Source organism: Cynocephalus volans, chromosome 14, assembly GCF_027409185.1.
Source record: "Cynocephalus volans isolate mCynVol1 chromosome 14, mCynVol1.pri, whole genome shotgun sequence".
Classification (NCBI taxonomy): Eukaryota; Metazoa; Chordata; class Mammalia; order Dermoptera; family Cynocephalidae; genus Cynocephalus; species Cynocephalus volans.
In genome coordinates, this window is record NC_084473.1 from 96,276,578 (window position 1) to 96,303,672 (window position 27,095).

At 38.5% G+C, this 27,095-nt stretch overlaps 1 protein-coding gene across 2 annotated transcripts in view; it reads right to left on the reverse strand.

Annotated features, from left to right (window-relative positions):
* Positions 1-27,095, reverse strand: part of VWA3B (von Willebrand factor A domain containing 3B) — a 247,870-nt gene that overhangs the window by 84,115 nt on the left and 136,660 nt on the right. For both annotated transcript variants that reach the window (XM_063078561.1, XM_063078560.1), the window contains exons 12-15: positions 22,948-23,046; positions 14,612-14,794; positions 3,729-3,859; positions 1,140-1,297 (exon numbers count right to left, since the gene is read on the reverse strand). In XM_063078561.1, the coding sequence (XP_062934631.1) occupies positions 1,140-1,297; positions 3,729-3,859; positions 14,612-14,794; positions 22,948-23,046 (571 nt within the window). The remainder of the gene's footprint in view (positions 1-1,139; positions 1,298-3,728; positions 3,860-14,611; positions 14,795-22,947; positions 23,047-27,095) is intronic.

The window sequence follows — 27,095 nt, forward strand, 5'->3', positions numbered from 1 at the left end:
TTAAAACTCAACAGCAAAAAACAAACCATTCATTTAGAAAACGGGCAAAACACATGCACAGATGTTTCACCAAAGGGTATATACAAATGGCAAACAAGCACATGAAAAGAGGTTCAACATCATTAGCCATTAGGGAAATGCAAATCAAAACCACTGTCACACAACTATCACAACGAGTAAAATGAAAAATAGTGACAACATCTCATGCTGGGGAGAACGTAGAGAAACTGAATCACTCATTCATTGCTAGCGGTAACGTAGAATGGCATAGTCACTCTGGAAAACGGTTTGGCAGTTTCCTTAACAAGTTAACATTCAGTTACCATATTACCCAGCAGTTGCACTCTCAGACATTTATCTTAAATAAATGAAAACTTATGTTCACATAAAAATTGTACATAAATGTTCATAACTTTTGTTTGTGATAGACAAAAACTGGAAACAATCCAGATGTCCTTCAACAGACGAATGATTAAGACAACTGTGATACACCTCTTGGAATATTACTCAGCAATGAAAAGGAATGAACTACTGATACATGTAAAAACTTGGATAAAACCCAGGGAAATTATGCTGACAGAAAAAAGCCAATCTCCAAAGGTTATGTACTATATGATTCCATTTATATAATATTTTTGAAATGGCAAAACTTTAGAAATAAAGATTGCCAAGGGTTAGAGAAGGGTGTGCAAGGGAGGTGGGTGTGGTTATAAAAGCCAACGTGAAGGATCTTTGTGGTGATGGAACTCTTCTGTATCTTGACTGTGGTGGAAGAAATGTGAACCTACACAAAAAATAAAATTGTATGGACCTAAACACAGATAAACACACACAGATATACTCACACACATGAGTACAAGTAAAGCTGGGACGACCTAAGACCTGTGAATTGTATCAATGTCAATACCCCAGCTGTAATATCATACTACTGTTTTGCAAGATGTTACCACTGGGGGAAATGGGGTGAAGAGTAGGTGCATGGGGTCATGTGAATGCACAATTACCTTAATAAAAATTTCAATTATACAACCCCGCAGTTGTAGGGCTTTTTAAAAAACACCATATGGGTTTAGTTTTATTCTACCATCTTGAATTGAAAGAAAACCAGTAAAGAGTCAAGCCATTTTGTGCACTGATACCTGCATGAAGGACTTTCTTTTTCTGAATCTTTTGATTTGAAAGGCTCCATGGTACTTTCAACATATTTAGGGATGAGGTTTGTGTTGATTCGACATCAGGTTGATCCTTCGCACATTTTTCTGGGGTTGAAACCATAGAACAGATTTCCTTTTGATGCCTGTTTTCATTTAGATAAAAAGTAGATCCCCCAAAAAAGAACAAAACAAGGGAGAAAAAAAGAAAATTTCCATCAAAAAGGCAGAGTCAAACAAATACACTCATGTTAAACACTGCAAATATAAAGAAATGAGCCTTCCCCCATTGGGGTTAATGTAAAAATAGTCCTTTTCCCTGCCCTACTCAGAAGAGTGGGAGGGGCCCAGCCCTGGAGTGAGAAGATGTGGCTCCCATCACAGGTCTGCTCCTCCCCGGCGGCGAGACTGGTTGAAGTCACTCAATCCTCTCTAAACATCCTCACTTCCTCATCTATAAACTGCGGGAACCTTCACCCGAGCACTCACTACACGGGGCTGAGGCGGGGATTAATATAAGGGCAGGCCGGTTGTCATGTAAGCATTGCAGAAACCCATTTCTCTAACCAAACCAGCATGCTCTTGTAAAAACTAGAGAAGGGAAACTCCTGCCTTGGATCTCCCATGCCAGCACCAGATCCCAGAAGATCTGGGACCAGAGGGATCACAGAAATGCTTGAGTATTTTCTCTGAAGCTCTGAACACAGCAGCCACATCAAGGAAAGTTTCCAGAACAATCTCCTGCTCTGACACTGAAGAGTGAGCACTCCCTCCTTCACCAGCCCCCCCCCCACTCCCCATACCTCCATGGAGCACCCGCCCCATGTTCCATAATCCTCTGTGTGGCTGGATTCACACTGTGCATCCTGTAGCAGAAAGGACCAGGTTTACCTTCATTTGTGCATCCTGGTTCTCCTGGTGCATGATTTGTACTCAACACATGTTTGAAAAAAGATTTGGGAGCTATAACATTTTTTTCACCCGGTAGAAAACTAGAAAAAGGCATTATGTTGTTGACCATAACTAAGAGGGAGAATTAACTTTTCCAAATGTTGTTAAGTTATAAGGAAGTATAGAAGCAAGATAACTATAGAATGAGGTGCCATCTTTCACTTTTTCTTTTATATGAATTTAGAGCTTTTATTATATGCCAGATATACCCTCGTTTTGATCCATCCGACAATCCTGTAACTACCATCATTCCCATGTTATAGATGAGGAAACTGAGGCTTAGCGAGGTTAAGTAACTTGCCCAAAGTCACCTAACAATGACTGGAATATTAAAATATTTCTCTGACTCCAGAATCTGCTCCCTCCAACCTCTCCCCACCCCATAACAAAAAAACAGGTAACAAAATAACGAGACTGCATCCACTACTCAATCAAACAGTAGACACAGTCAACTGACCAATCCAACTTCCAAGCATAGCTGGTCATTTTGTCCTGAGACTGTCAGTTTGATTAAGGGAAAGAAGACAGTTAAGGTAGTGACTGAGAGTACACAGAAGGTAATTTATACTTAAGTGCTGTTTGTTTATTTGATTCTTCATTTATTTTTTCAAATTTTCTCAGTTTATGAGCTGTATTTGTGAGCTCCCAAATACTTAAAAAATAATGCTATAAAATCTGATTATAACATGGCCCATTATGACACTTGCCTCTTTTTACTGATTCTATGTTAACAATGCCTTGCTCCCAGTCCATATTAATGCTTAAGTTGCTAATAGGCAGACAGTGAATTTTGATGAATTAGGAATTCTGATAAATAAATGTATTTTAAATTTCCTTCCATTTTTCTTTTTTTTCTTTTTTTTTTTTTATTTATTATTTTCTTTCTTTTTTTTTGTCTTTTTTGTGACCGGCACTCAGCCAGTGAGTGCACTGGCCATTCCCATATAGGATCCGAACCCGCGGCAGGAGCGTCGCCACGCTCCCAGCGCCGCACTCTCCTGAGTGCACCATGGGCTCGGCCCTCCTTCCATTTTTCTCTCACTCTTTTAAATAAAAAGGCATCCTCCTGGCAGGGTAGGCTGTGACACTTGAATATCTATACAGTGTTAAATCACTTTAACAAGATTTGACATGTTTCCTGAATATTAACTTCTAGTTAGAAACATATTAGAATATAGGGTGGGGGAAAAACCTGAGAAATCATCTATCCCAAGCCCTACACCACAGCCACCATTTTAAAGATGAGGAAACTGAGACCTACAGCAATGGAGAGGTGTGGAGAGGAGCTAAAGGAGTGGCCCAGGTCACAGCGAGTGAAGTCCAGACCTCGGGCCTCCTGTCCTGATCCCCAGCTCACTCTCCCTCACTGCACGGCACTTCTCTCTGCCCCACCACCACGTAGGGTAGGGGCCTATCCACACTGGGTGGAGAATAGAAAGGTCGAAACATGACCTCCTCAATCCTATTGTTATTAAAGTATTAATTCTCTTTGTTTAAAAAAATCCTAACAACCATACTATGTGATTCTTTTCACTAAAAAATCTCACGAAGCATTTCAGAAAGGAGAAGTGTCAGGAAAGCGAGTGGGGCCTCTTGGAGGGTCCCGGGCAGCGATGGCAGGCTCACTTGCTGTCCGCATCCTTTTCTCCGTTGTACCACCAGTCCATGATCAAGGAGTCGGAATAAAGGGTTTGCACCTTCTCCAGGTCACTGTACCCCTGCTCCATTTCCTTAACTAAAAGAGTCAGATCTTCATTCTGCCAAAATGAGAGGTGAATACATTATGAGATTGTATAAAAGAGTTCGAATTTCAAACATTTCTTACAGAAAGCCAACCGTATCAGGAAAAAAAGGACCTAAAGAATTTCACGTGGCTCTTATATTTTTTATTTTTACCCAGCCTTATTGACATGTGACTCACATACAATAAACTGAACATATGCAGTGTACCATTTGAAAAGTTGACAATCACACCTGTGAAATCATCATTATTATCAAGATAACAAACATATCCATCACCCCCAAGAGTTCCCTTGTGCCCCACTGTAAATCTGCCCTCCTCCCCAACCTCTCCCCAGTTCCCAAGGAAATACCAATCAGCTTTCTGTCACTACGCATTAGTTTCCATTTTCCAGAATTTTATGTAAATAGAATCATATTATAAATACTCTTTCTTGTCTGGCTTCCTCCACTTACATTATTTTGTGATTCACCTATGTTGCAGTGTGAATCAACAGTTCACTTGTTTTTATTGCTGAGTAGTGTTCTATATGTATTCTATTAGTATTGTATACTAAATGCCAAAATTTATTTATCCATTCACTTGTTGATGGACAGTTGAGTTGTTTCCAGGTTTGGGATATTGTAAGTAAAGCTATAAACATCTGTGCACAAGCTTTTGTATGAACATCTGCTTTCATTTCTCTTGAGTAAATACCTAGGAGTGAAATGGCTGGATCATACGGTCTGTGAGATTAAATTTTTAAAGAAAAAAACTGTATTAGTCCATTTCTGCTGCTTATAACAAAATACCTGGAACTGGGTGATTTATAAAGAAAATGTAACTTATTGCTTACAATTTCAGAGGCTAGGAAGTCCAAAGTCCAGGGAACACATTTGGTGAAGGCCTTGGTGGTGGCAACAGTGACAGCAGGGTATCACATTGAGAAATAACAGAGCAGAGAGAGTGGAGAGAGAGAGAGCAGAGCCCAACCTCCTCATGCACTCTCCTTTTAAAGCCCCCAGAACCACGCCCCTGACCACCATTGCTAATCCATGCACTACAGCATGGTCCTATAATTTAATCACCTCTTCAAGGCTCCACCTTTCAATGACCATAATAGGATTTCCCACCCTCTTAACAGTCACAATGGGGGCTAAGTTTCTAATACATAAAACTTGGGGGACACTATTCAAGCTTCAGGGAGTTTTAGGAGGACATAATTCAATCCACTACAAAAACCAAACTGTTTTCCAAGATGGTGTGCCAGTTTACATTCCCATCAGTAATATATGAGAGTTCCAGATCACGCATATCCTTGCAAACACTTGGTATGGTCAGTTGTTTTCATCTTAGCCATTCTAGTAGTTGTGGAATGGTATCTAGTTGTGGTTTTAATATTTGTTTTTCCCTAATGACAAATAATGTTGAGCATCTTTTCATGTTCTCATTTGCCATGCATATATCTTTTGTGCGTGTGTGAAGTGTCTGTTTAAATCTTTTGCCTATTTTTTGATTTTCATTATTGGGTTTTGAGAGACCTGCAGTGCTAGGGCTGGGTCTGGAGCCCACAGACCCCTCAAGCCTGTTGTCCAGACTGGGTCACAAACCCTTCACACACAGGTCTACAAGCTAGGTAACTGGAAAAAAGGTCCTTGGAGCCGTAGGTGAAGAAAGCGTAGTCTTTACTCAGCACACACATGACTAGGAGCTAGGCAGTCCAAAGAGAAACTCAGAAACTCAACTGCTACTGGCAAAGTCCAAAGAAAAACTGAGCAGCTGCCAGCAAAGTAAACATGCTCTGTTTTTAGATGCGAGCTCTCTGCCCGCCAGCAGTTCAGGGCCGCTGCTCCACACAACTCTCAAGAACACAAGAATAGCAACAAAACTGAAAAGATACATTGGCGCTCATGCGCACTAACTCCACACACACACACACAATTTGTTTACAAAGAAGGTGGTACACCACACCCAACCAGACCTGAGGTGAGGGGACCTGATTAAACTATTCTATTTTCCCAACAAGACCTTTATATATTCTGGACACAAGTCCTTTAATAGATATGCAATTTGAAAATTATTCCTCCCAGCATACAACTTGTGTTAATTTCAGTCCATGTCGCCACTTCCAAAAAAAAGTATGCTGAGTAAGATTAGTGAGAGTGGATGCCTTTGCCTCTTTCCTGATCTTGGGGGGAAATTGTTCAGTCTTTCACTATGAAGTATGATTTTAGCTGTAGGTGTTTTATTGATGTTCTTATTAAGTTGAGGAAGTTCTCTATTCTTATTTTGCTGAGAGTGTTCATCATGAATGGTGTTGGCTTTGGTGAAAGTTTTTTCTGCATCAATTAATATAATCATATTCTTCTTCTTTTTTGGCATGTTGATAAAGTCGAATTACATTGATTTTTCCGATGTCAAACCAATCTTGTATATCTAGAATAAATCCCCCTTGATCATGTTGTATAATTATTTCAATACATTGCTGGGTTCAGTTTACTGATATTTTGTTGAAGATTTTTTCATCTGTGTTCATAAGAGATATTAACCTGTAGATTTCTTTTTTAACACTGCCTTTATCTGGTTTTAATGTCACAGTAATACTTCCTTCATAAAATGAGTTGGGAGGTGGTCCCTTCTATTTTATTTCTCAAAATAAATTAGTGTTTTTTTCATTTTAAAAATTATATTTATATTATTTATTAATTTATTATTTTTTACATTCTAAGATGTTGTGAAGCATTTGTGGGGAAGGGAGAGAGGAATGAGGAGGGAAACAGGGTGGGACGAGGAAGGAGGGGGTGGTCGAGGCCCATGGCAGCCCCCTCATTCTTACAGGGGGCTTCTAGCAGCAGCTTGGTCATTGCTGGGCCAGATGCAGATGTCAGACGGGTGTGGCTGAAGCCCTCAGCCCCCCACCACCCTGCCTCGGGAGCCCAGGGCACTTCCAGCAGCTTGGTGGTTGGCACTGAAAATAAGTTAGTTTAATTATTCCTTGAATGTTTGATGAAATTCTCCATGGAGCCATCTGTGCCTGGGTATTTCTTTTCTAGTCTTATTTCTGTTGGCTTTTCAGTTTTGGAGATTTCTATTGAGATATCTTTAAGCTCAGAGATTCTTTCCTCAGCTGTGTTCAGTCTACTAATAAGAATTCTTCATTTCTACTGCAGTGTTTCTGACTTCCAGCGTTTGTTTTTGTTTTTTTCCTTAGAATTTCCATCTCTCTGCTTACATTTCCATCTGTTCTTGCATGATATTTACTTTATCCATTAGAGCTCTTAGCATATTAATTACAGTTGTTTTAAATTCCTGGTCTGATAATTCCAACATCCCTGCCATATCTGAGTTTGGTTCTGATGCTTGCTCTGTCTCTTCAAACTATGTGGTCTTTTGTTTTTTTGTTTTTGCCTTTTAGCATGTCCTGTAATTTTTTCTTGATAGCCAGACATGATGTACTGGCTAAAAGGAACTGCTATAAATAAGCCTTCAGAAAGGTGGTGGTGAAGTGTGGGGGGAGCAGAAGCGTTCTATAGTCCTATGGTTAGGTCCCAGTCTTTCAGTGAGCTTGTTCCTCTGGACTGAACTTCACAAGTGCTTCTCTGTACCCCAACACCCTCTTAGGTGGGACCAAGTGACTAGAGTGGGCTGGAGTTGGTTATTCCCTTTTCTCACACAGAAGGCTAGAGAGGTCTGGAGTTGGGTATTTACCTTCCTCCAGGTCAGTTAGGCTCTGATAATATCACAGAAGTTTAGGATCTGGTTAAATAATTTCTCCTGAGGGCAGACCTTGCTAAGTACAGAATGCACTGGCATATTTCAAAATGGTTCCTTTTCCCCTCCTTCTAACAGAAGCACAAGGGGATTTTCCTATGATATTTACTGTGAGAACCTGGTAGAGCTCCAGGAGGTAAAACTCACAAAAGTATGGTGCCCCATCCTCGCTGACTGGATCCTTCTGAAGTGTTTCTCTCCCCTTCTTGTCCACACTGAGCCTCCAGCAGTTTGCCAATTACAGTTCAGGTTTCCCCACCCTGGCACTAGTTCCTGCAGAGGTTTGAGCTCATGGGTTTCTGCTCTGGTAAGTTATCATTCGCTGTATTCGCCTGTCAATCTTTCCAATTTGGGGGGCAGTGTCTGAGTCTGAGACATCTTTTCTTATAGATCTGATTTGATTTTTCAGTTTGTTCAGCTTTTTACTTGTTGTTAGAACAAACTGGAAATTTCCAGGCTTGCCAAACTAGATACCAAAAGTCTGGTATTTCTTTTTCAGAAGGTATTGAATTATGGATTCGATTTCTTTAATGATTTTAGTGCTACTCACAATATCCATTTTATCTCATCTGAGTTTTCATAATTTGTGGTTTGGAGGGAACTGGTCCATTTTTTTCTAAGTGGCCAAATTTATGCAGTAAAGTTGTTTGTTGTATTCCTTTATCATCTTTTTAATGGCTGCAAGATCTGTAGTAACGTCCCCTATTTCATTCCTGATATTAGTGCTTTGTGTCTACTTTCTTTTCATCTTTGTTAGTCTTCCAAAAGCTTTGATCCAATCTTGACTTGTTTTCCAAAGAAACAGCTCCTTCTCTTATTGATTTTTGTTATTGTATTCCTATTTTCAATTTCCTTGATTTCTGCTTTTATTTTTATTGTCCTCTTCCTTCTGTTCTTTGGGTTTTTTTGCTTTTCCTGTTCTAGTTTCCTAGAATAGAATTCCAGAAGTAGAATTATTTATTAGAATTATTAGATCACTGATTCAAGACTTTTCCTGGTTTCCCCCATAAGCATTCAGTGCTATAAATTCACTTCCAGCACTGTTTTAGCTGCATCCCACATGTTTGATATGTCGTACTTTTGTTTTCATTCAGTTCTAAGTATTTCTTATTTCCTTTGAGACTTCTCTTTGACCCATGGATTATTCAGGACTGTGTTTTCTAAATTCCTTGTGTTTAGACATTTTCCTGTTGTCTTTCTATTATTAATCTTTAGTTTGATTCCATGATGGTCAGAGTAAAAACTGCATGACTCCAATTCTTTTAATTTAGTTGAGGTTTTTGTGTCTATCAGTTGCTAACAGGGAGGTGTTGAAGTCCCTTTATAATTCTGTCGTCTATTTCTCTATTAGCTCTATCAGTTTTTGCTTTACATATTTTAAGGCTGTATCAATTCATGCACACACATTTAGCAACTTTATGTCTTCCTGATAAGTTGATCTTATTATTAAGTTTTCTTCGCTCTGAAGTCTACTTTATCAGATATTAATATAGCCACTACAGCTTTTTATTAATATTCGCATGATACATCTTTTTAAATCCTTTTAACTAAACCTACCTATGTTGGATTTGAAGTAAGTTTTTTGTAAGCAGTACGTAGATTGGCCATGTTCTTTTATCCATTCTACCAATCTCTGTCTTTTGATTGGTGTAATTAGACCATTTGTATTTAAAGTAATTATTGATATGTTATTTTATGATTTGTTTTCTATTTGTTCTCTCTGTACTCATTCCTGTTTCTCTTTTCTTGCCTTCCTTAAGAGAACTTGAACTGTTTTTTTTTTTTTTTTTTTACAATTCTATTTTGGTTATATATAGTGTTTTTGAGTGTAGCCTATTGTATGGATTTTAAAATAGTTTCTCTGGGTATGACAGCACATATGTGGCTTATAACAGTTCACTAGCATCAACATTTTATTACTCTGAGCCAAATGTGAACACTTGCTCCCACTTAGGTCCCTTTACCTTCCCCAGTTCTAAATATCATTATCTTGAATATCAGGTGGTGCTACAACTTTTGTTTCAATCTTCAAATATGGTTTATAAAACTCAGGAGGAAAGGGATAGGTCTGTTATATCTACCCATATTTTTGTTTTTTCTTCATTCCTTCCTGATGCTCCAAGATTCCTTCAGTTATCATTTTCTTTTGCTTGAAGAACTTCCTGTACCCAATCTAAAAGAGTAAGTCTTCTAGCAACAAATCCTTTCAGTTTTTATTTATCCGAGAACATTTTTATTTCTCTTTCTTTTTTGAAGGATAGTTTTGTGAGTCATAAAATCTGTTGTGTGGTTCTTCTTTTCCCCACACTTGAAAAATATTATACCTTTTTGTTTCTGGCTCTTTTGGTTTTAGATGAGAAACCCACCATCAAATCTACTTTTGAATTGGTGTCATTTCTTTCTGACTGGTTTCAAGATTATTTTCTTTGTCTTTAATTTTTAAATGTTTAACTAGGATGTGTCTTGGCATGGATTTCTTTGGACTTATCCCTTTTAGAACTTACTCAGCCTCCTGAATCTGTACATTTTTATATTTCACCAATGTTGAGAAGTTTTCAGCTATTATTTCTTCTCATAGATTTTAGCCCCTTTTTCTTCCTCCTCTCCTTGGGTGACTCTGATGATACTAACGTTGAATCTTTTGTTATTGTCCCACAGGTCCCTGTGGCTCTGTAATTTTTTGGCTCTGTATTTTTTTTTTTTTTAGTCTATTTTCTCTGTGTCATTCAGATTGGCTAAATGCTATTGTTCTAACCTCAAGTTCATTGATATCCTGTAATCACCACTCCACTATTGAGCCTATCCAGTGAGTTTTTAAATTTCTGTTAATGTATTTTTCAATTTTAAAATTTCCACTTGTAAATATTTTATATCTTCAACTTATTTTTTGAGATTTTTCTTTTTGTTCATTTGTTTCAAGAAAATTTGTAATTGATTGTTGGAGCATTTTTATGATAGCTTCTTTAAAATCCTTGTCAGGTAGTTTCAACATCTGATTCATCTCCGTGTTGGCATCATGTGTCTGTTCTCGTTCAAGTTGTGATTTTCTTGGTTCTTGGTATGATGGGTGGTTTTTAACTGTATTCTGGGCATTTTTGTCTATTAGTAGACTCTAGATCCTGTTTAAAATCTTTTATTTCAGTTGGTAGTCACCCTATTTAAATTTCGCACCTGGAACTTGTCCTACTTTTGTGGGTTTTTGTTCCAATGCAGTTTCATCTTCAGAGCCTATTTGGTATTATTTCAGCCTTCTTTGTTAATCTGGTCGCACCTTGCTCCTATTTTAGTGAGGCTGCTAAGTGCCTCTTAGTGCCTCTACTGCTGTCCTCTAGGTGTCCCTGTGTCATTGGGTGGAGTAGGAAAGTCACTGGCCCACAGGAACAAAGAATCTTCTGGAATATCTAGCCAGGCCCCTCATGCCTGTTCTTCCTACTCACTCTGTGTCTCTCTGCAGGGGAGGGGAGTTTTAGGCCTGCAGGGACAAAAAGGCTTCCCAGACCAGGCCACTTGTGCCTGTGTCTTTTGGGCTAATCCTGCCACGTGCCCAAGTAAATCTGTTTTTCTAGCCCACTTTTTATATGTTTGGGGACTTTTATAGCTAAACTTCACATTCATTTGAGCACACCTATGTATCTGTGAGTTTTTCCAGCTTTTTTTCATCCCAGGGAGCTGACAGAGTAGGCAGGGTCAGGAGTTCAGCAAACTTTCTGTGGGAAAGTTATCTCCAGTTTGTTCACAGAGAGCTTCTAAGGGTAGAGGGTTAACAGAGAATGGAATAGTCCCACCTGGCACCACCTCATTAAGTATCTTTTATGCTGAGTTGAGGTAGAGGTAGAGGCTCAGCTCTCCACTGGGCCTGCTGACAATGTGGGGATGACCACAGTAGGGATTAGTCCTGTTCTGCACTTCCTCATTTACTCTCACACTGTTGGGTGGGTGTGGAGGCTCCTCTCCCCATCAAGCCTCACTAACACCAGGAGTAGAGGGAAGGTGGAGTATTGCCTATCCCCAATTCATGCTTCCTTTTTCATTCTCATTGATGCTGGGTGTTTGTGGCTGCTCAGCTCCTTGCTGAGTCCTGCTAACATGAGGACTGTGGTGAAGCATGGTAGAGATTAGACTGACCTCGCACTGTCTTGTTAACTCTCGGTGTTGGCTGGTGGCAGTAGAGGCTCAGATTGCTACTGGTCTCCATGGACACCACCCTGCTTACTTATGCCACAGGGGGATGGAAGATGAGCTTCCCACTCAGTCTCTGATACTAACCTAACACCGGAATAGGAGCATCACCTGTGTCTGCCCAGTGGGGGATGAAGAATCCGCTTTCCACACAGCCCCACTGACACTATCCCAGCACGGAAATTAGGGCATTGCTGCCTGCTTCCACCATGTGGGGGATGGAAGATTATCTTCCTGGTCAGTTCTACTGCACCAGCCTGCAGGGGTATCAGAGCACAGTCACTTGCTTCCATGGAGCAGGAGGGTGGGTGGAAGATTAGCCCCCGTCAGGTTTCACTGAAATCCTGGGAGAGGGGATATACATTTTTAAAATTTTGTTTTTGGCAGCTGACCAGTATGGGAATCTGTACACTTGACCTTGATCCATTGATGTATGGCTGGAGCAGGACAGGTGTAGACAAAAATTTTCTTTTTTTAGGCCCCACTACTCCTGGTCATTTGGCCAGGGGGGACAGGCTTTTCTTGGGTCATTTTCTGTCCGCCTGTTAGAAATTCCAGGTTGGAGGCTCCTACAGTCTCCTGTCTGGGGTATATGATAGGCAATAAGAAAATCCAGATGCCTCATTGCCTGGGGATCTTGGAACTTGAGGAATGACATGACAGTGAGTCCTCTTGACTCTCTCAGAGTTATTACCAGGGCTTTTTAGTTCTATAGTGGAGAACCTAGGAGGAATGGGACTACTCCATTTTTGCTGGAACTGGAAGTCCCTCTGGTAATTTTTTAAATAAATAGATTTAAATAATAAAAACATCTTACATAGTTACCTATGTAGTTATCATAGTCTTTGCTCTTTATGCCTTAGTGTAGATCCATGTTTCCATCTGGTATGATTTTCCTTCTGCCTAAAGTATTTACTCCTTTTAACACTTCTTGTATTGCAGGTTTATGGGTGATGAATTCTTTCAGTTTTTGTAAATTTTAAAAAGTCTACTTCACTTTTCTTTTTGAACTATATTTTCACCGTGTATAGATTCTACACTGACAGTGTTTTCTTTCAGAATTTTAAACATGTTCTACTGTCTTCTCATTTGCGTTACTCATGTTTCTGATGAGAAATCTGCTATAATCCTTATCACTTTTTCTCTGTACATACTATGTCTTCTTTCTCCCTATTATTTTAAGATGTTCTCTTTTACACCGCTTCTGGAAAGTTTGGTTCTGCCTTGCTGTGGTTTCCTTCATGTTTCTTGTGCTTGGGGTTCATTGAGTTTCTTGAATCTGTAGGTTTATACTTTTAATCTGGTTTGGAAATTTTCTGGCCACTATTGCTTCAATTATACTTTATTAGGCTACTTGAATTTTTCCACAGCTCAGTGATGCTCTGTTCTCTAGTTTTTTGTTTGTTCATTTGGTTGGTTTGAATTCTCTTTCTTCCCTGTGTTACATTTTGGATAATTTCCATTGCTGCCTTCCAGTTCACTCATCTGTTGTTCTGCAGTGTCTGATCTACTGTTCATCCCATTCCATATATTTTTCATCTCACACATTGTACAAGTATTTTTCATCTCTAGAGGTTTGTGTCTTACTTGTACCTTTCATGTCTCCCCACTTATGGACATATAAAATATAGTTATAATAACTGTTTTAATACCCTAATAGTAACATTTGAATCAGTCCTTGGTATGTTTTAATTTTTCAGTTTGCTTTTCTCCTCATTATGGGTCTATATTTTCCTGCTTCTTTGCATGACTGGTAATGTTTGATTGGATGCCATATACTGTCAATTTTACTTTGTTGGGTGGGATATTTTTGTTTTCCAATAATTATTCTTGGCGTTTGTTCTGGGATGCAGTTAAGTTATTTTGAAACAGTTTGATCCTTTCAAATCTTGTGGTTAAAATTTGCTAGGTGGAACTGGAGCAGTGTTTGGCTGTTTCCATTACTGAGGCAAGATCCTTCTGTATACTTAACCCAATGCCCAAAGGATTATGAGGTTTTCTAGTCTAGCTGATGGAAATAGTCACTATTCTTAGCCCGTGTGGACTCAAAGCACTGTTCCCTCCAATCCTATTGGACGATTTATTCACCAGACTCAGGTAATTTCCTCACATGTAAGCACTGATCAGCTTGTTCTGGTACCCACTTGACTTGGATTTAAAGTGACTCTTCAGGGCATACAGTAAGACAAAAAAATACACTCTCTAAGAGGGCATTTTTAAAAAGCATATGCTAGGCCAAGATAGGAGAATAGAGTTTTATTTACTTTTCCCCATTCGCCTACTAGAATAAATTACTTTATCAGATGGTCACATAGATATATAGCCTGAGAAGTCAGGCGACAACTACCCAGCATCTGAAGTTTTTGAAAGTTTCTTACAAACATCTGAATACATCAGTGGTTAACAAAATTCACATATGGACCCTTAGGATCCTTATTAAAAATACAGATTGCTTAAGTTTGACAAAAGGTTGATAATTGTTGAATTTGAGTGACAGGTACATTGGAGGTCCACATGTTCTTCTATTTTGTGTATGTTTGAAAAGTTTAAAAGAAAAACAAACTATATTAATGAAGGTTCCTGGGCCTCTATGCCTATAGCCTGATTTAGTAGCTTCAAAGTGAGACCCAGGAATCTGCATTTTCACAAGTGCCTTGGGTCAGGTGGTCCTTGGACCATACTTTGAGAGACACTGATACATGCATTGTTAAGCAATTTATTTGATCAACTTAGTTGTCTCTGTGATTGCTGTTTTCCCAACTAAGGTATTGTCCATGGGCCTCTAGCCTGTAATGCTCAAATAAATGAACACTCTCTTCTCAGCCCACCAAGCTCTTACCTGCACAGTCTCTGGAGGACTGGGATCCTTGCAACCAAAACTGTAAGAATGAAATTCTCCTCCAGTCAAAGAAGCAAGCTCTTTCAAAAATCCATTTGCAATCTCATCATTGTAATTGAAGGAGATGGTATAAATAGGAATTTTCTGAAAACCTTTGACTTGGTCTATAACCATTTCAGGTGGCTGGAATTATTAAGTTTTGAGGGGGAAAAGAGAAGATGGAAAGAAAGAAAAAAAAATAAGACATGAAACCCTCAGTATTTGCTATAGATCATGAAATTCTCAAATAGTAATTCCTTATATGGTGATAAGTGACTTCTTATAAATGTGTCAATTCAATTCAATAAACAAAACAAAGACTGCCAGATAATGAGAGTACACAGATCAAAAGACATGGCCTTTGCCTTCTGAGATCTAACAATATCGTGAGAAAAAGGAGCTAGGAGAAAGATTTGGCTAACCAAGTCACTCAACTTTAGGTGCATCTAAGCTTACAGTCCATGTTTTTAAAGTGTTGGGCTATGCTGTAGACCACTTAAAGTGCTAAGGTCAAAAGCCATGGTTAGAACACCTTGACCATTGGGATTCTACAGAGTGAGGCCCCAGGATTTTCAATGTGGCTGCCAAAGCATCTTCACCAAAAGAGCAATTTTCAGCTTCCATCATGCTACAGCCAACTTTCCTCCCACAGAGAGTGAAGGAAGAGACATTTATTTAGAGTCTTTCCATATGTTGGGAATTCTGTTTGGGGCCTAATCTCCTAGTTAATCCTCACAGCTGCCTTATAAAGTTGTTTTGGAAACACTGCTAGTTGCTTATATAATATCCATCTCTTTCTCTCCTTGTTTATTATCAGAGACTTGGTTTTCTTTTCATGGCAGCAATGTGCCCAGTTAAAAAAACAAAACACAAACAAACAACATACACACACACACACACACATCCCACCTTCTTTTTTTTTTTCTCTCTAAAAGATGACTGGTGAGGGGATCTTAACCCTTGACTTGGTGTTGTCAGCACCACGCTCTCCCAAGTGAGCAAACAGGCCATCCCTATACAGGGATCCGAACCTATGGCCTTGGTGTTATCAACACCACACTTTGCCAAGTGAGCCACCGGCCAGCACCCCACCTTCTGAGAATAATTTGTAGCATGTGAATGTATTACTATTCAAAAATTAAATAAATAAAAACAAATTTTAAGGTAAAAGTTTTATTAAATCCATATCATAGAATATCATATGGTCATTGAAAACGATGCTTTTGAAAAATTTCTCATGACTTAGAAAATGTACGTGATATATTAGATGAAAATAAAGCAGAACACAAAGTTTAATTATGAATGATTTAAATGTCCTTTTTGTACTTTTTTATGCTTATCTATATTTTTCCAAATTGCTCTTGGTGTAACCAATAAAAAAAAAATCAATGAGTTCTGAGGAGCAGGAGGACCTCAAGAGCCAGCAGGAGTCTGGGGATCTCAGGAGCTGAGGGCAGCCCCTGTGAACAGAACAGCTTGCAGGAGCATGGGGTGCCATTGTGTGGGTGGTCTACTGCTGCTCCAGACACTGCCACCATGCAGATTTTTGCCTCAACAATAGCCACTGCCACCACAGCAGCCAGCACCACTATGCAGGCAGTGCAGTGACCAGTAGACTGCACTGACACAAGGAGGGTCACCAGTGGAGTCCAGGGAAAGAGGTAAGCAAGTGCAGACCTGAGACCCAATGGCTCAACCCACAATGGAGAGTTATGCTGGCCCCCATGGTAGCACACCTCAGGATGGGAGGTACATGTGGAGCCCACATGACTGCCTTGATCTGGGGAGAGATACATGTGGAACCCCTGGAGAGTGTGGGAACCCAGAATACCCAAATAGAGTAAGGAAGAAAATTCCAAACTACCACTAACCCATTCCCAACCAGGGAAAGCAAGGACCCAGGAGGAGCCTTTGCCTGTAGGAAAGAGGAAAAAGAAACCCCACCCAGGGCCACCCACTCAAACTGAGGAGCTCCAGTATATACCCCAGTGCACTCATCAGAGCCACGGGATGTTACCCAGAGTGCCAACAAGCCCATCCAGGGTCACCCACCCCAGCCAAAGAGCAACAGGGCACCCAGGTGCTTCTTCCAAGAACACAAGAGCTCACCCACCTCCTTGACTACCCAACATAGTGTCACTAACTTCAGCAAGGAATCACTAAGTACTGCTGTGCCTAGGCCATAGAAGCACACACACACAACTGTGACATTGAATATGGCTGAAGTACCCACACAGAGACTACTGTGTCTACCCAGAACCAATACTAAAACCACAGTACTTAATGGTCAATATAAAACACATCCACAGGAGTAAGTCTCTCTCCTCAAAGCCTACGCCAGAGTACTAGAAGAAGCAGCTGCTCTACCAGATGACCAGACATCAACATACAGAAACTAGAAATATGAATAAAAAAATGAAAAACAAGAAAATATGACACCACCAAAGGAATATAATAATTCTCAAGTACCAGACCTCATAGGGCAGGAAACCCTTGAAAAGACTGAAAAGGAATTCTGAGCAACAATCTTAAAGAAACTCAATGAATAGAGGATGACTTAGTTAATTGACACAATGAAATGAGAAAAACTATTGAGGATATGAAGGAGGAAATTTACAAAGAGATTAAAACCTTAAAAAAGAATGTAGCAGAACTCCTATAACTGAAAGATTCATTCAATGAAATAAAAACCATGACTGAGAGCTTAAGCAGCAGGCTAGAGCAAGCAGAAGAAAGAGTGTCTGATCTTGAAGACAGTCCTTTCAAAATAACTGAGGTGGATAATAAAAAAGAAAAAAGAACCAAAGAAGAAGAAGAAGAAGAAAAACTAAGAGAGCTAGCAGACAACCTTAGTGCACAAACATCCAAATCATGGATAGTCCAGAAAGGGAGAGAAAAGGAAAGGGCATCAAAAACATGTTCAGTGAAATAATAGTGTAAAACTTCCCAGGTATATAAACTTTCAGTTCAGGAGGCTAAAAGATCCCCAAAAAGACTCAATTCAAAAAGGTGCTCTCCAGGATACATTATAGTCAAACTGTCAAAACTCAAAGACAAAGAGAGAATCCTAAAAACAGCGAGAGAAAAGCATCAAGTCACCTACAAGGGAGTCCCCAACAGACTAACTGCAGACTTCTCAACAGAAACTCTACAGGCCAGAAGAGAATGGTATGGTATATTTAAAAGACTAAAAGAAAAAAAAAATGCCAGAAAGAAATGATATCCAGCAAGGATATCCTTCAAAGATGAAGGAGAAATAGTGTATTTCCCAGACAAACACAATTTTGGGAGTTAACTACCACAATGACCAGTCCTATAAGAAATCCTCAAGAGAGTTCTGAATCTGGAATCCAAAATATGATAATTACTACCATGAATACAAAAGAACAAAACCCATGGGTAGAACAAAAATGCAAATGATAAAGAGAAAGAAACTACATCTTATCACCTCAAAAAACCAACAAACACTGAAGACAAACAATGAAAGGGGAAGAAAGGAACAAAAGATATTTAAAACATCTAAATGAAGATTGACAAAATGCCAGGAATAAGAAAATACCTTTCAATGACAACCCTAAATGTAAATGGGTTAAATTCCCCACTCAAAAGACACAGACTGGCTGATTGGATTTAAAAGCTAGACTTAATTATATGCTGTCTATAAGAAACTCACCTTACCTGTAAAGATACACACAGACTAAGAGTGAAGGGATGGAAAAAGAGATCCTACACAAATGGAAATCAAAAATGAGCAGGAACAGCTATTCTTACATTGGATAAAAAGAGACAAGGACATTATAGAATCATAAAGGGATCTAGCTGGCAAGAAGACATAACAATCATAAATCATATGCACCCAACATCAGAGCACCCAGATATATAAAACAAACACTATTAGACCTAAAGAAAGAGATAGACATCAATATGATAATAGTTGGGGACCTGGACACCCTTCTCTCAGCATTGGACAGGTTATCCTGGCAAAAAATCAACAGAGAAATACAGGATTTAAAGTACACTTTATACCAACTGGACTTAGCAGATATCTACAGAACATTTCATCCAACAGTACACAACATACATTATTCTCATTGGCACACGGAACATTCTCCAGGGTAGACCACATGTTAGGTCACAAATCAAGTATCAATAAATTAAAAAATGGAAATAATTCCAAGTATCTCTTCAGACTACAACAAATTAAAACTACAAATCAATAACAAGTGAAACTCTGGAAACTATACAACGACATGGAAATTACACAACATGCTACTGAAGAACCTATGGGTCCAAGAAGAATTACACAGGAAATCAAAAAATTTCTTGAAACTAATGAAAGTAAAGATAGATCATACCAAAACCTGTGTGTTGCTGCAAAAGCAAGACTAAGAGGGAAATTTATTGCAATAAACACTTACATCAAAAGAATAGAAAGATTTCAAATAAACAACCTAATGCTAGACCTCAACAACCTAGAAAAACAAGAACAATCCTCTCCATGAATTAGTAGATGGAAAGAAATAATTAAGATCAGAGCAGAACTAAACAAAATAGAGACCACAAGAATGGTACAAAAGATCAATGAAACAAGAAGTTGGTTTATTGAGAAGATAAACAAAATAGACAAACCATTAGCTAGGCTAAGTAAAAGGACAAAAACCATATGATTATTTCAATAGATGCAGAGAAAGCACTTGACAAAATTCAATGTTGGTTCATGATAAAGTCTCTCAGCAAATTAGGTATAGAAGAAAGTATCTCAACACAATGAAAACCATATATAACAAATCTACCACCAACTCTTCCCTTAAGAACAGCAAAAAGACAAGGATGTCCACTCTCACCACTCAAATTTAACATAGCAATGAAAGTAGTTGCCATAGCAATTGGCAAGAGAAAGAAATAAAGGGCATCCAGATTGAAAAAGACAAAGTTAGACTGTCCCTATTTGCAGATGACATGATCTCATATATTAAAAACCCCTAAAGACACTTCCAAAAAACTCTTAGAGCTGATAAATGATTTCATTAAAGTTGCAGGACACAAAATTAACACGCAAAAATCAGTAGCATTTTAAAACTCCAACAACGAACTAGCAGAAAAGAAACCAAGAAAGCAAACCCATTTATTATAGTCACCAAAAAAAAAAAAAAAAAAAAAAAAAAAATCTAGAAATCAGTTTAACAAAGGAGGTAAAAGATCTCCAGAACAAGAACTATAAGTTACCGTTGAAAGAAATTAAAGAGTACACAAAAAGATGGAAAGGCATTCCATGCTCTTGGATTGGAAGAATTAATGTTGTGAAAATGTCCATATTACCAAAGGTGATCTACAGATTCAATGCAATCCCCATCAAAATATCAATAACATTCTTCGAAGAAGTAGAAGAAACAATCCTGACGTTCATATGGAACAACAAAAGACTCAAAACAGCCAAAGCAATCCTGAGCAAATAAATAAATAAATAAACAAACAAACAAATTAATTAATTAATTAAAACAAATAATAATAATAATAAAGCTGAAGACATTACACTACCTGACTTCAAATTATACTACAAAGCTGTAGTCCAAAACACTTACAGTACTGGCATAAAAATAGACCTTTGGACCAAGGAACAGAACAGAGAACCCAGAAATCAAGCCACATACTTACAGCCAAATGATCTTTGACAAAGGCACCAGGAATATCCCTCTTCAATAAATGGTGCTGGGAAAACTGGACCTTCATATCTAGAAGAATGAAACTAGACCCATATACCTCTGACCATATACCAAAATCAACTCAAAATGTGTTAAATACTTAAACATAAGACCTGAAACTATAAAACTCCAAAGGGAAAACATAGGGGAAACACTTCAGGAAGCAGGACTGGGCAAAAACTTCATGAATAAGACTCCAAAAGCACAGTCAACAAAAGGAAAAAATAAACAAATGGGATTATATCAAATAAGAAAGCTTTTGCACAGCAGAAGAAACAATCAGCAGTGAAAAATCAACCTACAGAGTGGGACAAAATATTTTCAAACTGTGCATTGACAAAGGATTAATATCCAGAACACACAAGGAATTCAAACAACTTAATAGTAAAAAGAACAAGTAACCCAGTTAAAAAATAGGTGAAGGGGCTAAATAGGCATTTCTCAAAGGAAGATATACCAATGGCCAACAGACACATGAAGAAATGCTCAATATTAGTAAGCATCAGGGAAACGCAAATCAAAACCACACTGAGATATCACCTCACCCTAGTTAGACTAGCTATTATAAAAAAGACAAAGAATACCAAATGCTGGTGAGATGAGGAGAAAGGGGAATCCTCCTACACTGTTGGTGGGACTGTAAATTAGTGCAGCCATTACGAAAAATAGTATGGAGGTTCCTCAGACAACCACAGATAGAACTACCTTCCATATGACCCAGCAATCCCAATACTGGGTGTATACCCAAAGAAATGGAAATCATCATGTCAAAAGGACACCTGCATTCCCTGTTTATCTATTTACAATAGCCAAGAGTTGGAATCAACCTAACTGTCCATCGATGGACAACTGGATGTGTAAAAAATCTGCATGTGTAAAATATAGTATATATATACATACATACAATGGAATTGTTACTCCACCATAAAAATGAATAAAATTCTGTCATTTGCAGCAACATGGATGAACTTGGAGAAAATTAAGTTAAGTGAAAAGCCAGGCACAGAAAGAGAAATAACATATGTCCTCACTCATAAGTGAGAGCTAAAATAAACAAGAAAGAAAGAAAGAGAGAGAGAGAGAGAGAGAGCGAGAGAAAGAGAGAGAAAGAAAGAAAGAAAGAAAGAAAAAGAAAGAAAGAAAGAAAGAAAGAAAGAGAAAGAAAGAAAAAGAAAGAAGGGAAGAAAGAAAGAAGGGAAGGGAAGGGAAGGGAAGAAACAGCAATCACAATAATTTGGTGAACTTTCAAAAGGAGAGAACAGGACTGAGGCCACCAGAGGTGGGAAAGGGGGAGGGGAGGGAGGGGAGCAGGAGGGGGGTTAGTGAGAAATTGGTAAAGGGCTACAAAAATGATTACATTACGTGATGCTGAATATACTAATTATCCTGATTTCAGCATCACATATTACATACAGGTATTGATGTGTGTACCCCACAGATATGTTCAATCAATTATTTATTTATTTATTTTTTTTTTAAGAAAATTTCTCCTTTCAGACACAGCTCAAACATCCCCACTTCCATGGAAACGTCTCTGGTCTTCTCTGCATTTTATACAGCAGAATTCATCACTCTGTGCTCCTAGACATGGCACAGGCAACCCTTTCCCAGTATCATACCAGGGTTAGCTGCATATGTCTGACACATTCCTCAAAGCATAAGCCCCCCTAAGGCAGGGGTGAGCTATTGTTCATCTTGACAGCCTCAAACCTTGGCACTACACATAGAACATAAGAGAGACACATTATTTGATAAAGAAACACAAATAATATACTGCTTCTTAATAGAAAATACAACGAAGTCAATAGGAAAACCACTCAAAATAAAATTTCACTTTAAATACCAACGTTCTACCATAAATCTATAGCTATAGTAAAATCCAGTTGCTTTACTATTTAAGCTCTGAAACATTTGACACAGGATATTTTAGAACATTTGCCAAGCAGTCTGCATATGTAAACATCTTACAAGAAAGGATACAACTTGACACTAATTCACTTTAGCTGTTGATTTACATTGTACTGGCCCGAAAATCCTCATATTTATTTAATGCCTGGAGCACTAGTCTTTCATTCACAAAGCTCAAAAGAATATAAACTGACTCCTCTAACTTTTCAAATATTTTCCAGGCAGGCTAACCAAAACAAAGAGCGTTTCACTAGAAAGGCACGCTTTTGTTTAAATGAGTACTAAGTTAAAATGAGGGGTAAAGCCGAGGACACTGTGTAGTGACATTGTTGAGATTCAGAGTCCCCAAAGGAAAAAAATAAAAAAGGACCTCGTTACTCTTAGTTTGTGATAAAACATAAACCAGGTCTGGAAGGCAGACTCTCCTTTCACGGGATTGGGCTCTAGGCTATGGGCGTGTGTCACGTTAACCAGACAACACTCACGACAACATAAATTCTCCTCAGAGTTTTAGTAGACAAAGGAATTCCTCAGTGTATTTTCTCACCTCAGTTCTGGGTTCTTAAACCAAGGAAGTATCTCTCAACAGCTTTTTGGTGGCATTTGAAAAGGTCCCCCAAACCGACTCTCAGCATTCACTTCCAGAGTATTGGTGAGCCCCTCTTTGTTCCCAACATTGATAAGTACCTGATCAGGTCTCCCATCTGTCAGAAGATAGATTACTTGTGTGTCTTTATCACCAAAAGCAATTTTCAGGGCATTCAGCGTGTTTGTGGAACTTCCAACCTACGGAAAAGAAAGGGAGACACCAAGGACATACGTGAATTGCAGAAAAGATCCCACAAACACGTGGTATTTATTCTCTGCTTAAAAAAAAAAAAAAAGGAAAAGTACTTGTGAAATGAAAGATAAATTAAAATTATATTGAGATAATAATTTAATCCCAGTGACTCCAAGAAACCAAATCCCTGGGTGTGCTGTGGAAGTCTCTCCAGGCAGTCCAAGGACTGCTAGAAGCCAGGACTGTGGATTTCCTGTCTTGATGACAGAGATCTTAAAGCAATTTTATCTTTGTGTATTTCTAGATGAGACACTAATTCAGTTACTGCTCGCTTTGCTGTCAACAGAGCTTAAACATGCAGCTTGAACACACCCTGCATGTTTGTTTCAAACCAGAACTTACTTAGGACACTCAATATTTGGCAAATATGAGTGTGGTATCATTAGCAACCTAACAATGGACACATGGACATATCTAACATAACTTGATTCCATAACGTTCTGGTGAAATACATACCTTCAAGTGCCTGGACACACTATTAGGTCTTATATAAATGCAAGGTATTGAATGAGGGACTCCAAATGCTTTATACATGATGGAAGTAAACAAACAAAAACCAGTCAAAATTATAATCAATCAAAAGGAATAAGTTACGGCCCATTCTCTTTCCAGTACATAACATCAATCATAACACCATCCATAACTTTTCATGTAAAAATAGAACAGATAAGAATATATACATTGTATGTCAAATGAAATTAATAACAGATTTTTAGCAACATCTCAAACCATACTAAACAATTACAAATTAGAAAATCTCTTGAACACTTCATCAATATTGAAAAAAATGGATTTTAAGGAATTGACTGGAATGCGCTCTCCTTACTATGCAAAAATGATCCTTATCAAGAGACTATTAGTAGATATACAGGACTTTGAATTGTCCAAAATCCTTTTTAAACCTCCCCCCACTTCAGTCCCAGTGTGTCTGTCCAGCTTTAGTCATAAGCAAGAAAACCAACTGTGGTTGATTGAAGCAGGAAGAGTTTTAGGAAAAGGACATCAGTATAGCTCACAGCATCACCAAATGGTCAGTAGAACCTGCCTTGCGACCTCACAACAGGAGCAAGGCCCCAAATCCTGCTGTAGACCTTCCTGGTGGAGGCCCCACTGCTGAATACCAGATGCTGTAGCTTGCCTCACCAATACTGGGAGTGTCAGACAGAAGATGGACCAGTGGCCCACTGCCAGTGCCACCCCAGGAGCTACATCAATCTGTATCCACCACCACTACCATGGCTTTCCCTGCCAGGCCCACCATCTGGAATCACTCTCTCTCAATTCAAAGCCTAGCAGGTTATTCTGGCTGGTGGTGCCTGGGTCACATCACTCACACCCTAGCTGAAAGGAGGCCAGAACATCATTGGGTGAACAGGACCTTTCTCTCACACTAAGAATCAGGAATAAGAAGGGAGTAGAGACTGATGGCCAAAGGAAATGTCAAGTATCCAGCACATATCCACTTCCCTGCCCCCCACCAAAGCCTTCTCCAAAGCCTCACCATATGCCATAGATGCTCTCACCATTAAGAGTTTCTCAGACCCAGACATGAATGGGTAATTCTATGCCTTGACCCATCCAGTTCCTCTCACCTAGGCCTCCTTCATTTAGCTTTACTCTCTTTCACTTCAAGATATTTAGTAAGAACCTAAGTATCACATGCCAGGCATTTTGCTAGGTCTGGGACATAACTTACAAAACCAGACCAAACTCTGTGTCTTGAGGGAGGCTCACAGGAGAGGGCTGGAGGTCTAGAAAACCACTACCAAATGCTGTGCTAAAAGATGTAACAAAGCAACAAATCACATCCAGTGTAGGATGTTTCTTACTCTAGCTGGGTGAGTAGCTAAAGACATCTCATGGTAGAGATGGTGAGGAAGAAGATTAAAGGATGAGTAGGATAGGTTGGCAAACACAGAAAGGATGGTGGGCACTTCAGATTCCTATATTGTTCAGGATTTGGCAATTAATTCTATACTTGTAAGGCCCATGTGATGAGAGAGGCCAGAAAAGTAATGGTGGGAATGGTCATCGTAAAAACAACATCTATTGAGTACTTACTAGGCTAAGTACTTTTCCTGTATTTTTATTCTGTGGCATAAGGAGACTCAAGCCTAGCAACTTCTGCCCCTGTGCCCCAGAAGGTCACCCAGCAACAACAGGAAGCCCAGGGAAGTGCCTTCCACTCCTGCAGCCACAACCGAACAGGAATTGAGTGGGAGCACCAGCAACACGAGATGGCTCAGAAACTAAAGCCCACAAAAGTAAGCCACATCGAGCGTGCTGAACCTAAACACAGTGACTGCATGCTAAACGAGAAGATTTAAATGAGAATAGAGAGTCTCCTAACCTAATAACCAAATTGTCCGGGATATAATAAGAAAAGTCACTCATCACACCAAGAATCAGAAATATCACATTTGAATGAGAAGAGCAATCAATTGATGCCAATATGAACAGAGCCTTAGAGATCTCCGGGACAATAAAGATCTAATATTTATACCGTCAGACCTTCAGAAAAAGGGGGAGAAAGAGTGTGAGACTTAAAAAGTATTCAAAAAGTAATGGTCATAAAATTCCCCAATTTTTGTGAAAGACATAAATACTACAATTCAAGAAGCACGACTAACCCCAAATAAGATAAAACCAAAGAAATCTAAAAGAAGACACATTGTATTTAAGTTTCTAAAAATGAAAGACAAAAGAAAATCCTTAAAACAGCCAAAGATTACCTATAAAAGGACATCAATTCAAATGACAGCAGTTTCTCATCTGAAACCACAGAGACTAGAAGAAGTGGCACAACAGTGTTCAAGTGCTGAGAGAAAAGAACTGCCACCCATGAATCCTATTATCTGGTGAAAATATCCTCCAGGGTTGAAGAGGAACGAAAACTATGAAAATTTATTGCTAGGAGACCTATCTTTAAATAATGGCTAATGGAAGCTCTCTAAATAGAATAGCTAATAATAATAGAAGAAAGCTTAGACTTTCAGAAAGGAAAAACAACAACAGAATGGATGAATATAGAAGTAAGCATAATAGACAATTCTTAACTTCATGAGTTTCTTTAATCATATTTTATAATCGAAGCAAAAGTATAACACCATCTAATATGGTGTATAATGTATGTAGAGGAAATACTTCAGACAATTAAATTTTTTAAATAGTGAGAGTAAAGGGACCTAAATGGAAGGAAGGTTTGTATACTTCACATAAAGTAGTAAATCATCAATATCAGTAGTTTGTGATAGCTGACACATATGTACAAGGAAATGTTAGAATAATCATTAAGAAAACTATACAAACAAAGCAATATACTCAAAAATAATATAAATAAATTAAAATGAAACACTATGAATATGCTCAAATGATCCAAGGAAGGCAAGAAAAAAAGAGAGAAATGAGAACAGAGAAAATACACAAATAACAAATAATAAAATAGGAGACTTGAGCTTTAATTATCAATAATTGTTTTACATGTAAATGATCTAAATATATGAATTACATAAGCGAGATTGAAGAGTGGACAAAAACATGACTTAACTCTATGCTGTCTACAAGAAACTCACTTCAAGCCTAATAACATAGAAAGGTTGAAAGGATGGAAAAGGTATATTATGCGAACATTTATTCTTAAAAAGCAGGAGTAACTATGTAACTAGGAACAAAACGGGAAATTACATGATGATAAAAGCCTCAATTCACTAAGAAGACAACAACCCAAATGTTCATGCACCAAACAAGAGAGCTTCAAAATACATAAAGAAAAAACTGATGGAACTGAAAAAAAATCGATAAATAAAAAATTATGGTTGGGGTCCTCAATACCCCACCTTTAATAGTTAATAGAACAACTAAACAATCAGCAAGAATGTAGAACTAAGCAATATCATCAACTAATTAGATCTAATAAACATTTATAGAACACTCCACTCAACAACAGAATACATTCTTTTCCAACAAACATTGAGGATTCACATAAATATACCAT